Source organism: Aquarana catesbeiana, linkage group LG08 (genome assembly GCF_042186555.1).
Source record: "Aquarana catesbeiana isolate 2022-GZ linkage group LG08, ASM4218655v1, whole genome shotgun sequence".
Classification (NCBI taxonomy): Eukaryota; Metazoa; Chordata; class Amphibia; order Anura; family Ranidae; genus Aquarana; species Aquarana catesbeiana.
This window is the reverse complement of record NC_133331.1, coordinates 142,905,960-142,921,624: the sequence shown is the minus strand read 5'-3', so window position 1 is coordinate 142,921,624 and position 15,665 is coordinate 142,905,960. Positions and strand designations below refer to the sequence as shown.

Here is a 15,665-nt window from a genome sequence, read left to right as displayed (position 1 = left end):
TGATCAGAGACTGCGGACATGCTACAGGAGATGATCAGAGACTGCGGACATGCTACAGGAGATGATCAGAGACTGCGGACATGCTACAGGAGATGGTCAGAGACTGCGGACATGCTACAGGAGATGATCAGAGACTGCGGACATGCTACAGGAGATGGTCACAGACTGGGGACATGGCACAGGAGTTGGTCACAGACTGGGGACATGGCACAGGAGTTGGTCACAGACTGGGGACATGGCACAGGAGTTGGTCACAGACTGGGGACATGGCACAGGAGATGGTCACAGACTGGGGACATGGCACAGGAGATGGTCACAGACTGGGGACAATAATGCAGAGTTGTGGTGTGATGAATGCACATAGAAGACAATTGTATGATATGGACTTGTGTCACAGCGCCCCCCCTCCCCCTCTGTACTTACATGCTGCTCCGCCGGTGCTGGTGGCAACCTGTAATGAGCAGGGCGATCTGCCTGCTCACCATCTCCCCCCGATCTCCACTCCAGCCGCCGGTGTTCCGCCGGTTGTCACATCTTTCCTGAGCAGGGAATTCTCCCGGGAGAGCGCTCCGTACGTAAAGCTTTTACTAGTGTGTGTATTTTCCGCTCATGTGACTCTCGGCCGCGCCTCCCTCCTCTCACGTCTCTCCTGATGTCAGCCCCGCCCGCCTCTCTTCTGACCTGATAGCTCCAGTCAGTGGGCGGGGCTGAAATCAGGGGACTCAGAGGAGGGAGGCGCGGCCGAGAGTCACATGAGCGGAAAATACACACACTAGTAACAGCTTTACGTACGGAGCGCTCTCCCGGGAGGGGGCGGGGCCAGACATCGATTTTTCGGGTCGCATGCATCGATGCCGCATCGGGGACACCCGAATCGCGATGCATCGATGCTGCGATTAATTTCAGCAGCCCTAGTATTTGATCACCACTGCAGTTTTTATTTCTTGCACTCTAAACAAAAAAAAAAAAAGCGCAATTTTTTTTACTGTTTGCTATAATAAATATCCCCCAAAAATGTATAAAAAAATATTTTTCTCAGTTTAGGCCGATATGTATTCTGCATATTTTTGGTAAAAAAAAAAAAAAAAAAAAAATCGCAATAAGCGTATATTGATTGGTTTGCGCAAAAGTTATAGCGTCTACAAAATAGGGCATAGTTTTATGGCATTACTATACATTTTTTTTTTTTTTTTTTTACTAGTAATGGCGGCGATCCGAGATTTTTATCGGGACTGCGACATTATGGCGGACACGTCAGACAATTTTGACACATTTTTGGGACCATTGGCATTTTTACAGAGATCAGTGCTATGAAAATGCATTGATTACTGTAAAAATGTCACTGGCACTACAGGTGTTAACCACTAGAGGGCAATTAGGGGTTAAAGCGGAGTTCCACACAAAAATGGAACTTCCGCTTTTCGGAACCCTCCCCCCCTCCGGTGTCACATTTGGCACCTTTCAGGGGGGAGGGGGGTGCAGACACCTGTCTAAGACAGGTATTTGCACCCACTTCCGGCATAGACTCCCATGGGAGTCTATGCCTCTTCCCGTCCCGACCGCGCTGTCTGCTGGGAACACACAGCTCCCAGGAGAGAGCGGGGACCACTAGGGACGTGCAGCGCGACTCGCGCATGCGCAGCAGGGAACCGGGAAGTGAAGCCGCAATGCTTCACTTCCTGATTCCCTCACCTAGGATGGCGGCGGCAGCTGCCGAGAACCGAGCAGGTTCTCGGCGTCCCTGCCGACATCGCTGGACCCCGGGACAGGTAAGTGGCCATTTATTAAAAGTCAGCAGCTGCAGTATTTGTAGCTGCTGGCTTTTAATATTTTTTTTTTTTTGGCGGTGTGGGTGAACCCCCGCTTTAATGTGTTCCCTATTGTGTGTTCTAACTGAAGGGGGGAGGGGACTGATGATAGATCGTCTGTTCATACTCTGTTCTCCCCTCAGAGAACCAGAAACTGTGTGTTTACACACACAGATCCCGGTTCTCCGCGTGCCCCAAGCGATCGCGGGAGCCCAGCAGTGATCGCGACCGCCGGGCACTCACATCAGCTCCATGAGCGAGCAGGGGGCGCACGCGCCCCCCCCCAGTGGCCACAGGGCGAAGCGACGTTACATAACGTCAATTAGCCCAGCCGTGCCATTCTGCCGCAGTACAACTGCGGCGGATGGTCAGCAAGTGGTTAAATTGTTTTCAATGATATCACACTATTGGAGCACTTATTTTATTTTCATGTGGAGCGAACTTTTACCCTATGCATGGTTGGATATCGGTGGGATGTTTTAACCCTTTGAGGGTAAAAGTGTATATGTCCAGCATGAGAGTGCAAGACACCTGAAGTTGGAGAGTGCGTTTTTTAAGGGGGGCGGAAGCACTTTCACATGCGGTGTGGTGGAAGAATTAGAGTAACACCTATTGGCGCAGTGGTGGGGCTTCAAGTGTGGGCGTGTTAAACTTGCAGACCATCAGTTATATACCTCTAATTATGTTTGGGTGGTCTAACGAACTTATCTGTTCACTATATGAAAAACATTTTAAAAGTAATTTACTTGTTGATGAAGCTGAAGTGAGCATTATACAGTATGCAGTTCACTAAAACGTTCTATGGCTCCTCGATTTGACTTTGTAGCCCCCAAATACAGAATTTAATCTACCTCCCCCATACATAATTATTAATAACAGAATTATAGAATGTATGCACATTTGAATAGAATAAAAAAATCCTCAAGAAACACACATGGGTACAACGAAGAGCCTATTTTTCCCAAACATTAACAATATTCTAAATGGTAACCTGATCACCCAATATGTATATCAAATAAGTCAACTAAAACAAATGAATTCAAGGCAGGAAAAAAAAAACTACAGTACAGAGCCAAAAATATAAAAACTTCAACACTAGCTTGCAGTGTCGAAAATGAATGACTGAGACTTGTGCATGTGGCAGTTCCTATTACACTAAACCAGGAAGTGCATCAGTTCAGGTGTGTAGGATATCCTCTCCCTGCGGTCATACTGCCCAACTACTGAAAACTGAGCACTAGGGTGTCTGTTATGTGCATAATTATTAGGATTATAAACCGGCTTGTAAATTACAGTAAAGACTGAAGACATTACAACTTCACCAGACTTACTAAAGCATAGAGGGCACTGAAAGCACTAACACAAAATCAACGTTTGTCTTACAATACTGAGATTAACAATCAACACTGGCAGCCGTAGATTACTTTAACGAATATATATATATATATATATAAATGAGAGATAAAAAACTGTTCAGTATCCCTCCCTCAGCGCACACAGAGAAAATATTGATAAAACAATAGTCAGCAGCTGCTATACTAAAATGAGATGCATCAAATATATGTCAAAGAAAAATTTCTAACACATTAGCAGCGCTAGTGCAAAAATAGCAAATATTTAAAAATATCAATGAAATTGCTTAAGAGTCCACTTAAACAAAGTATCAAATGGTGATCCACTCAGTGAAAGTCCATTAAGAAAAGGCAGGTGAGTATAAACTAGACGATCGTGGAAGAAAATATTAGCAGCGATCCCAAGTCTCTATCACCACACCACTTGTGCCGCAGCCCTGTAGGTAATCCACTTACTAGACCCTGCTGGTTAACACGCTTATCAATCATAAGGGATAATCACTGTTCACTGGACACTTTTCATCTGTATTTTGCTCATTGCAAGCAATAGATAAAAAAATTCCACATAGCGTAATCCAGTACAATAATTATTTATTAATTTAAAATTATCCCACAAAAAAACACTCACAATGTTTGCATAATATAAGGGCATGTAACATCAATACTATGTCAGTCGTGCATTCCCCTCTAACCTCTCACCGCTCCCGCGGTGTTCCCGGGAAAGACAGACGAGGATAAGCCGACTGTGTAGATAGCTGCGTAGCAACGCCCTTATACGCAGCTATCTACAGAGTCGGCTTATCCTCGTCAGTCCTTCCCAGGAACACCGCGAGAACGGTGAGAGGTTAGAGGGGAATGCACGACTGACATAGTATTGATGTTTTTTTTTTGCACTAGCGCTGCTAAGGTTTTAGAAATTTTTCTTTGATATATCACCTGCCCCACCCTATTAGATTGTAAGCTCTTCTGAGCAGGGCCCTCTTAATCCTCTTGTATTTTATTGTATTATAACTGTATTGTCTCCCTTTTATATTGTAAAGCGCTGTGTAAACTGTTGGCGCTATATAAATTTTATTTATTTCCGGTACTTATATAGCGTCGTCAATTTACGCAGAGCTTATAAATCCTGAATAATAATAAATAAAAGTCAGGTCCATTAGAAATGAAACAAACAAGATGTGCTTTAAATGCAGACTTTTAGCAGTAATTTGAGGGTATTTACATCCAAATCAGGTGAACGGTGTAGGAATTACAACAGTTTGTATATGTGCCTCCCACTTTTTAATAGGACAATTGGCTGCTCAGCTGTTTCATGGCCAGGTGTGGTATTCCCTCATTATCCCATTTACAAGGAGCAGATAAAAGGTCCAGAGCTCATTTCAAGTGTGCTATTTGCAATTTGCACTCTCAATATGAGATCCAAAGAGCTGTCACTATCAGTGAAGCAAGTCATCATTAGGCTGAAAAAAACAAAACAAACCCATCAGAGCGATAGCAAAAACATTAGGTGTGGCCAAATCAACTGTCTGGAACATCCTTAAAAAGAAAGAACGCACCGGTGAGCTCAGCAACACCAAAAGACCCAGGAGACCACGGAAAACAACTGTGGTGGATGACCGAAGAATTCTTTCCCTGGTGAAGAAAACACCCTTCACAACAGTTGGCCAGATCAAGAACAGTCTCCAGGAGGTAGGTGTATGTGTGTCAAAGTCAACAATCAAGAGAAGACTTCACTAGAGTGAATACAGAGGGTTCACCACAAGATGTAAACCATTGGTGAGCCTCAAAAACAGGAAGGCCAGATTAGAGTTTGCCAAACAACATCTAAAAAAGCCTTCACAGTACTGGAACAACATTCTATGGACAGATGAGACCAAGATCAACTTGTACCAGAGTGATGGGAAGAGAAGAGTATGGAGAAAGAAAGGAACTGCTCATGATCCAAATCATACCACCTCCTCAGTGAAGCATGGTGGTGGTAGTGTCATAGCGTGGACATGTATGGCTGCCAATGGAACTGGTTTTCTTGTATTTATTGATGATGTGACTGCTGACAAAAGCAGCAGGGTGAATTCTGAAGTGTTTCGGGCAATATTATCTACTCATATTCAGCAAAATGCTTCAAAACTCATTGGACGGCGCTTCACAGTGCAGATGGACAATGACCCAAAGCATACTGCGAAAGCAACCAAAGAGTGTTTTAAAGGGAAAGAAGTGGAATATTATGCAATGGCTAGGGCTGGGAGATTTTCTGAAAAAAAAAGTTTTTTTTTTTTTTCCCTTTCACCGCACCAGTCCTGAGGAGCTGCGGGCAGGAGTTTTTAGGCGAGGCCGCTGCTTCGGCCTATTCCATGGCGTCCAGCCTCGCGGACTAGGCCGAAGCCTCACCTAAAAACTCCTGCCCACAGCTCCTCAGGACCGGCGCGGTGTCAGCGCCGGTCCTGGGGAGCTGCATGCAGGATGAGTTTTCAGGTGAGGCCGCGGCGTCCGGCCTCGTGGACTAGACCAAAGCCGTGGCCTCACCTAAAAACTCCTGCCCGCAGCTCCTCAGGACCGGCGCAGTGAAAAAAAAAAAAAATAATAATAATAATAATATCTAAAAAAAAAAATCGATTTACTTAAATTTTGAATTGATTTGACCTCTCAACTCGATTCAAGATTTAAAATCGATTTTTTTCCCCAGCCCTAACAATGGCCAAGTCAATCACCTGACCTGAATCCGACTGAGCATGCATTTCATTTGCTGAAGACAAAACTGAAGGGAAAATGCCCCAAGAACAAGCAGGAACTGAAGACAGTTACAGTAGAGGCCTGGCAGAGCATCACCAGGGATGAAACCCAGTGTCTGGTGATGTCTATGCGTTCCAGACTTCAGGCTGTAATTGAGTATTAAAAAGTGAAAAGTTTGATGGATGATAGTTAATGTCCCATTACTTTTAGTCCCTCAAAAAGTGGGAGGCACATATGCAAACTGTTGTAATTCCTACACCGTTCACCTGATTTGGATGTAAATACCCTCAAATTAAAGCTGAAAGTCTGCAGTTAAAGCACATCTTGTTCATTTCAAATCCATTGTGGCGGTGTATAGAGCCAAAAAGATTAGAATTGTGTCAATGTCCCAATATTTATGGACCTGAATATATATATATATATATATATATATATATATACACACATATACACACACACACACACAGATTTATTGTGATGACAAGCACAAAAAAGTTATGTGCAAAACAACCACTCCAATCCATTATAATCTAGCAATATAGGGTTTCTTCTTGCTGGATTACAAATAAAAAAGGGAGGTAGCCAGCCATAGCCTAAAGTGGTTGTACACAATATAGAAGGGATATGCTTTATTCACATTTTATGTACACTTTAACATAGACTCCACCTGCAATTTTGTTGACATGGGCCAGCGATTTAGCTGTCTGTTGAATACCTACAATGGTATAAGACATCTACTGGGTGAAAGGCTATTACCTGTAATATTATATATTATTATAATTATACACGATTTATAGTGCCAACAGTTTGCGCAGAGCTTTACAATAGAATCTTTTAGACCAAATATCTACTCCTCCTACTGCAGAGACATCTAAAGGCATGATAATTCCTAGATTGTAAGCTTTAACGAGCAGGGCCCTCTGATCCCTCCTGTATTGATTTGTATTGTAAGTGTACTGCCTGCTCTCATGTTGTAAAGAGCTGCGCAAACTGTTGGCGCTATATAACTCTTGTATAATAATAATAATAATAATAATAATAATAAAAAAAGTATTCCAATGGAACCATCCAGATAAAAAGATAAACTGGCAATTAGGTCTGGAGTCACACTTTAGCCTACTCATGTTCTAGGGCCCCAATGTACATACGGAGAAGAAAATAAAATGCACCTGTTATAATGCAAAAAAACATGCAGTTGTCAAAAATAGTGCAGGTATGTATTTATACACATTAAAGTGGTTCTAAAGGTAGGACAAATAAAGTCCCTGTGGTATCGCCCCCTCATACTTACCTGAAGCCTATCTTGATCCAGTGCTGTGCCCGAGTGCAGCAGCAATGCGCTCTCCTCACAGGAGCCACTGGCTCCTGCTGATTTTAGCCAAATCCTGTGAAGCAACTTTCTAAAGTGGCTCCCGGAGAAGAGGAGGAGCCTAGAGCATTGGCAGGGGACCTAGAAAAAGGAGGTTCGGGGTCGCTCTGTGCAATACCACTGCACAGAGCAGGCATTTATTTATAAAAAACGTGTGCCCTGTTGAAATGCACCTGGTAAATGTCTTAATGTCTAAAAATTCATCCTAGTCGGGAGAAGACAGGGATTATTGCTAGCGGCTATAAGTACATTCAACCTGCCCATTAATGGATCGAATCTCAGCTGGTTCCTCCTGAACCGGCCGAGATTCGAACAGTGTATGGCCGGTCTAACTTCATTCAAGTGTAACAAAACGACACCCCAATAAATTCTATACACCACAGCGGAATGCAACATACTCTGATGCAGTAACATACAGTAAAGGGAGTTGCACTGTACAATTGACTTCTATGTGCTCTATCATTGATGTGTACAACTCAACGCAGACAGTGCGAACAAGCCCTTCGGCTGGGTTCACACTATCTTCGCATGCGGTTCACAGCAGGGGTCTGGTGCGTCCCCGTTCACTGTTTCAGGTCCAATTTCAGCCCAAATTCGGAACTGAAACGGACCAAAAGACGCACAGGACCCCTGTGCAAATTCTTACCGTGGATATGTAAACAGGCTCCAAAGAGATCCGGTCAAAATCTCCTGCTATTGTGAATTGGATGTGAGGAACCTGCATCCAGTCCTCAATAGTGTGAACCTAGCCTTAATCTTCCACTAAAGGTTTGCGGGGGGGGGGGGGGGGGGGGTAATGGTGCCCTATCGCTGGTGTAAGTGGGAGAAATAGTGCCCCATCATTGGTGTCATTGGGAGAATTAGTGCGCCATTGTTGGTGTTAATGGGAGAAATAGGGTCTTGTATCAGTGGAAGGAAAGTTGCCCTAAGGGCCGGATACAGGCAAGCAAAGGTTCGCATCCGGCCCCCGGGCTGCAGTTTGGAGACCTCTGCTATAGAGTAAAGGCTGACAACTGTTTTATGAGACTTAGTATCAGGAAACGTCCACAACAATCTTCTACACGTCAGTGTTGCTCAATCTGCATTGCTGAGACACTAGGTGCTCTACTGGAGCACATGCAAAACTACCTGCCAATAAAAGCATGATTGTTAGGACATGACAGATTTTGGAACACTGAGTAAGCAAGCGTTAAGACTAAATGCAGTGGATAGAGACCAGAGGTTCTGATGTTCCGTGCTGTGCAACTCACAGGGTGACAGCAATAATATGTATTGTGATTTTATACATTTTAAATAAAAGCTTGACTGTTATTCATCAGAGCTCCTTGTACTTGCATGATTTCATCTCATTTATGTATTCACCAAGGGCTTCAGTGACTCTGACCAACAGGGATCTCTCCCCATGTGGTGCCATCTTCCCTGCTACAAGACCGGAGGAATGCTGGGGATTGCAGTTGTTCAGCTTGAGCCCAGGGATATTGTAACTCGCAAAGTGTATACTGACCTTTCTCACCTTAAAAGGGGTATTAAACCCTTTGTGTTTAGGCACTTTCAAAAGCTTCTTTATCATTCAATTTTTGCCTATATTCCAGTCTAATTTGGAGCCATGAACGCTGCCCCAGGGTTCCAGTTTCAGAGTGGTCCCTTTCTCCTGTGGCATCCTATGGACCTACCCCTTGCATGCAGGAACTAGAGTTGTGTCTCCCAAACTGCATGCTTCAATAGAAACAAACAGCCCCTTGGCCCAGAGTAGCAAGACACTTTCCTACTTCTAGTTCCATGTTCCCAAGCTAACAAACTGACTAACAAACTCAAGACTGCTCTATCCAATTTTGATACGTTCCTGTGAAGACCAGAAATTCTGGGAAGCAGCACTGAAAGTTGTAAACTGCAAGTGCTTTGGGTACGAATTTTAACAAATAGTTTACTTGAGAAAGCTTATTTTACTGTGCTCAATGTGTTACGCCAAAAAAAAAAAAAAAAAAAAAAAAAAAAAAAAAAAAGCTGAGGAGGGTTTAATACCAATTTGAAATTTTAAAAATCTACACCAGGGTAAAGGCTAAACTTTACATGTATCTCTCATGGTGATGACGCTTCAATATAAGTGCCACATATCATTGTGAGACTGTATATTGCCTTTTATGTGAGCTACTGACCCCTCAACACCATATTTCCTCTTCCAGATAGAACGCCGTTTAACATCTTTACCAATAATTTAAAAACACCTTCAGCCATCAGAGCCTTAACACCTATGCAGACTTCCTGGCACTATGGAGGTGATGTAACTAGATTATGGTGGTTCCACAAGTTTCACACCTCCCAGCCTTTTCTTGGACAACTATCACCCACACATTCCATGGTGATTAGTTTAAGAAACAACGTCACTCTCCCACCAACCCGTGTATACTTTTTTCATTCCCCTGAAATAAATACTCAAATACTAATGCCTTGTTTCCACTGAGTGGATCGGTTCGGTATGCTATTTTGGGTGTTTCCATTATGAAAGCGGCCCATACACCCGAACTGTTCCATTCAGGGTCCTGCTTCAGATGTGGGGCCATAGAAAATGGTTCGGTTAGGGCGGAGCTACGATACATTCCACTGATTGGCTGACAGAAAACCCTCTGCTGTGCTATGCTGAGGCATTTTTTCTAAACCCTGTATGGCCCCTTGTGGTCCCACTTGCAGTGGAAACGCTCACCAGAATAGACCGGACCATTCTAGGCCATTCAAACTGTACCGACCCGAACCGCTCAGTGAAACAAGGCATACGTGAATCCAGCATTGTCTGGTGAAACCAACCACTCCATTGCTGCACCCTGGGTGCTGCATTGCCATCTTCTCTTCTTACATCAGAGGGATGGCTGTCTATTCTTGGTTCTTGCTGCTGGCTCCCTGATGATTTGCAATGTGGTGGAAAAGATTGTCCCAAAGTCTGCTTGCATGCACAAAGTGAGCATTCCAGGAGATGTTCAATGGAGGGTAGGGGGCATTCTAAAGCCCCATACACACTATTAGATTTTCTGCATATTTTTGTCTTCAGATTTACCCAAACCATGTAGTGCAAGTGCCTGCCCGATTGCATACAAAATGAAACTCTTAAGTTGTGACCTCACATTATATGGTTTTGGTAAATCTGATAAAAATCTGCAGAAAATCTAATAGTATGTATGGGGCTTTACCTAGATGAGTAAGTTAGAGATGCAGGGCCAGAGCTGCAAAAACGGTATTAGAAATAATAATACATTTAAATGTCCCTTTGTGTAACTGGGGTGGGGAAATTACAGTTCAGTCACCGAGAAGACCTTAGACTGTGAGCTCCTTGAGGGGAGGGACTGATGTGAATGTACAATATACAGTAAAACCTTAGTTTGAGAGCGTTTTTCAAGACAAGCAAAATTTTTAAACAAATTTTGACTTGATATACAAGTAGCGTCATGTCACAACTGGGTATAAAACAGAACCGATGCGCCTCCAAGTGTAGCAATATGGTTACATTTAACCACTTCAATACAGAGCATTTTCACCCCCTTCCTGCCCAGACCAATTTTCAGCGCTGTTACACTTTGAATGACAATTGCGCGGTCATGCAACACTGTACTCATTTGAAATTTTGATAATTTTTTCCCCCACAAATAGAGCTTTCTTTTGGTTGTATTTGATCACCTCTGCGTTTTTTATTTTGTGCGCTATGAACAAAAAAAGAGCGACAATTTTGGAAAAAAAAAACAATTTTTTTTCTTTTTGCTATAATAAATATCCCATTAAAAAAAAGAAAAACCAAATTTTTTCCTCAGTTTAGGCCGATGTGTATTCTTCTACATATTTTTGGAAAAAAAAAAAAAACGCAATAAGCGTATATTGATTGGTTTGCGCAAAAGTTATAGTGTCTACAAAATAGGGGATAAATTTATGGCATTTTTATTGTTTTTTTTTTTTTTTTACTAATAATGGCGGCGATCTGCGATTTTTATCGTGACTGCGATATTGCAGCGGACACTTCGGACACTATTTTCCGACCATTCACATTTATACTGCAATCAGTGCTATAAAAAAATGCACTGATTACTGTGTAAATGTGACTGGCAGGAAAGGAGTTAACACTAGGGGGTGATCGAGGAGTTAATTACGTTTCCTAGGGAATGATTCAAACTGTAGGGTGAGGGGACCGATCGGTGTTCCTCTGTACTGAGAACACACCATCGGTCTCCTCTCCTCTGACAGGATGTAAACACAGATCCACGATCCTGCTGTGTTCACGGGCAATCGAGGGTGCCCTAGCAGACATCACGGCCGCCAGGCACCTGCATCGGGTGCCTAGTGAAGCGGTAGGCGCCTGCGCCCCCTGGAGGATCAGGAAGTAAAAGACGTCATATGATGGCGGCCCGGAGGGACAAAGTGTTGCTGCCACCGTCATATGACTATGCGCGGTAGGGAAGAAGTGGTTAATGAAGGTACAACATTCAGCAAGTCACCTGGTTGATGATTAAAACAGGCACATCCAAGTATGCAGGCATCTGGGGTAAATACATCATCCTCCACACCACCATCAATGTCATCCCTTCCACATCGCTCTACTGCAGGGTAGTCTTCCTGGTCATGACTACAGACAGACCAGTGGCGAGAGCCGGCGGTGCGGAGGACAGTCTATGCGGACAGCTTTACCTCGGATGCCTGCATAAATTAGATGAGCCTCTTCAATCAACCATGTGAGTTGGTAAATGTTGTATCTTCATTAAATGTAACCATATTAGAGGCGCCTCTCTTCTCTTTTATACTCTGGAGCTCCTGCTGGCTTTTGCGTCTAATCCCCTTGTGGAGGCTGCCATTTGTGGATGGACATTTTATGGTTACACAACCTATCACATTGCTATAATCTTTTTATATGGATTAAAAACAGAAGGATTTATGAATAAATGGTTGTGGAATAAATCATCTGAGTTTCCACTATTTCTTATGGGGAAATTCGCTTTGATACACAAGTGCTTTGGATAACAAGCATGTTTCCAGAACGAATTATGCTCGCAATCCAAGATTTTACTATATATGTATAGCACTGTGTAAATTGATGGTGCTATAGAAGTACCTGCAATTTTCGGGATATAGGTATTCTTAAGGCAGAATTAAAGTTCCGCTGTTGTTCACTGCAGGCAGGTTGTTTTTCTTTGTATTAGAGACACCAAAATATCTCTTCTAAAATAAGATACACTCATCTGCCTTGTTGCAGCATCCCCGGGCATGTGCAGTTCAGTTCACAGCAGCTGCCCCAATCCCTGTATGCCAGATTGATGGCCTCCTACACATAAGCAGGCGTGCCCTTGTCCCGCACCAGCCAATGAAGATGGCTGAATCCTGACAATAGATAATGCCAGCACTGGATGGGGACTGTTATAGGAAAGGCGAGTATAAATCCCTTTTAATTGCGTACTGCTTCCTCTCTATCCCAACACCTATAGTTTCTAATCAGTGGAAGATCGATCTGTAAACGTACCCTATTTTAGGGCCGCTATGGTTATGTGATCTCCTGTGTCAGCCAGATGCAGGCGAAAGGACAGAGCATTCAACAGTAGGTAGGCTCAACAGTAGGCTGCAATGGCCCATCTGTTGTTGGTACTTCCTCTTCTCCCCTGCAGCCACCTCTGGATGACACAGGAGAGCTGAATCTCCTGACTAAAAATAAGTAAGAATACAGATCCTTCCAAAGGTAGGTTAGCATAGGTGTTAGAATAGAGCAGTTTTAAGAATGGTTGGGTAAAGCCCAGAAGGTTATGCTGCCTGGGCTTTCTTTCTGACACTAATCAGACCTAGGACAGCAGCCTGGTAAGTTAGGAACCATGGAGAATATTACAGATTCAGATAAATGCAGCAGGTGATGACTGTGGCCCGTATGTAAATTGGAAGCCTTGACACCCATGCTCGGTATCCTCTACATCAGTGTTTCTCAACTCCAGTCCTAAAGGCGCCCCAACAGGTCATGTTTTCAGGATTTCCTTCAGATGAAACAGCTGTGTAATTACTAAGGCAGTGAAGCTGATCAAATCACCTGGTCAAAATAATGGAAAGCCTGAAAAGATGACCTGTTGGGGTGCCTTGAGGATTGGAGTTGAGAAATACTGCTCTACATATAGGGGGACACCCAGCCTCGGGATCCTCTACATATAGGGGGACACCCAGCCTCGGGATCCTCTACATATAGGGGGACACCCAGCCTCGGGATCCTCTACATATAGGGGGACACCCAGCCTCGGGATCCTCTACATATAGGGGGACACCCAGCCTCGGGATCCTCTACATATAGGGGGACACCCAGCCTCGGGATCCTCTACATATAGGGGGACACCCAGCCTCGGGATCCTCTACATATAGGGGGACACCCAGCCTCGGGATCCTCTACATATAGGGGGACACCCAGCCTCGGGATCCTCTACATATAGGGGGACACCCAGCCTCGGGATCCTCTACATATAGGGGGACACCCAGCCTCGGGATTCTCTACATATAGGGGACACCCAGCCTCGGGATTCTCTACATATAGGGGACACCCAGCCTCGGGATCCTCTACATATAGGGGGACACCCAGCCTCGGGATCCTCTACATATAGGGGGACACCCAGCCTCGGGATCCTCTACATATAGGGGGACACCCAGCCTCGGGATTCTCTACATATAGGGGACACCCAGCCTCGGGATCCTCTACATATAGGGGGACACCCAGCCTCGGGATCCTCTACATATAGGGGACACCCAGCCTCGGGATCCTCTACATATAGGGGGACACCCAGCCTCGGGATCCTCTACATATAGGGGGACACCCAGCCTCGGGATCCTCTACATATAGGGGGACACCCAGCCTCGGGATCCTCTACATATAGGGGGACACCCAGCCTCGGGATCCTCTACATATAGGGGGACACCCAGCCTCGGGATCCTCTACATATAGGGGGACACCCAGCCTCGGGATCCTCTACATATAGGGGGACACCCAGCCTCGGGATCCTCTACATATAGGGGGACACCCAGCCTCGGGATCCTCTACATATAGGGGGACACCCAGCCTCGGGATCCTCTACATATAGGGACACCCAGCCTCGGGATTCTCTACATATAGGGGACACCCAGCCTCGGGATCCTCTACATATAGGGGGACACCCAGCCTCGGGATCCTCTACATATAGGGACACCCAGCCTCGGGATTCTCTACATATAGGGGACACCCAGCCTCGGGATCCTCTACATATAGGGGGACACCCAGCCTCGGGATTCTCTACATATAGGGGACACCCAGCCTCGGGATCCTCTACATATAGGGGGACACCCAGCCTCGGGATTCTCTACATATAGGGGACACCCAGCCTCGGGATTCTCTACATATAGGGGGACACCCAGCCTCGGGATCCTCTACATATAGGGACACCCAGCCTCGGGATTCTCTACATATAGGGGACACCCAGCCTCGGGATCCTCTACATATAGGGGACACCCAGCCTCGGGATCCTCTACATATAGGGGGACACCCAGCCTCGGGATTCTCTACATATAGGGGACACCCAGCCTCGGGATTCTCTATCACCGGGCAGAGCACAGCTGAGATTGTCAGTAGGAAGAGCCGATCTGATCTCGGTGTCTCCATCATCTCCCAGACTAGGCACTTCCTGATGAGGAGATATGTATGAGGGAGGAGAGCCGGCTTAGGCCTGACGCTGCACTGACAGCGGCCTGGACGGAGCGGCTCCTCCGCACTAGGCAGGCCCGAACATACAGCGCTCATCGCACAGCCTTCAGGCCGCTTCTCCCCCTCCCCTGACCGGCCACCGTCCCCTTCTCCGCCTTACCGTGTGCTCGTGTTCATCCGCCCGCACACCCAGCACGAACACGCACAACAAGGGCAGCAGTCGTAGCGGCCTCATCCTGTCCCGGCGGCTCGGAACACCCAGCGGCTTTATGTCTCGGAGGCTCTTCGATTCTCCTTCCGCTACTACTCAAGCTGCCCGTTCTCCGACACCCGCCGCCTCCTCAGCGGCCGCTCAGCCACGTCATCCGGCCACGGAGCTACAAACCGGAAGTGCCTCACCTCCTGCCAGCATCCCGGAAGTGCACAGTATAGTGACGGGGAGGGGGCTGGGATACCTGTTCTAACACACAGGTAGATGGCTGGCGGTATGTCACGCGCTCTGACTGATGATTAGCCCAGAAGGCTGTGAACGAGGAGAGTCCGATTATGTAAAATCATTATACAGCTCAGTGTGAGAGAGAAAAAGGATTGTGGGGAGTATGTGCGACTAGTACCAAGGCGGAGGGTAGAACAGTGACCCCAGATATCATGTGTTCCCCGTCATCCCCAAAAGCTAACCAGTACCCCCCACCCCCACACACACACACACTATCCACAGTGTCCCCAAATACAAC

General features: G+C 45.6%; 1 protein-coding gene across 2 annotated transcripts in view; it reads right to left on the bottom strand.

Moving 5' to 3' along the window:
• Positions 1 to 15,371, bottom strand: part of TM9SF3 (transmembrane 9 superfamily member 3) — a 102,652-nt gene extending 87,281 nt beyond the window's left edge. The window contains exon 1 of one of the 2 annotated variants that reach the window (XM_073596511.1): positions 15,092 to 15,371. Coding sequence is in view for 1 of the 2 variants with exons in the window: in XM_073596510.1 (XP_073452611.1) it covers positions 15,092 to 15,166 (75 nt within the window). In the remaining variant the exon portion in view is untranslated. The remainder of the gene's footprint in view (positions 1 to 15,091) is intronic. The other variant, XM_073596510.1, reaches the window with a different exon arrangement.
• Between the last annotated feature and the right edge of the window lie 294 nt (positions 15,372 to 15,665).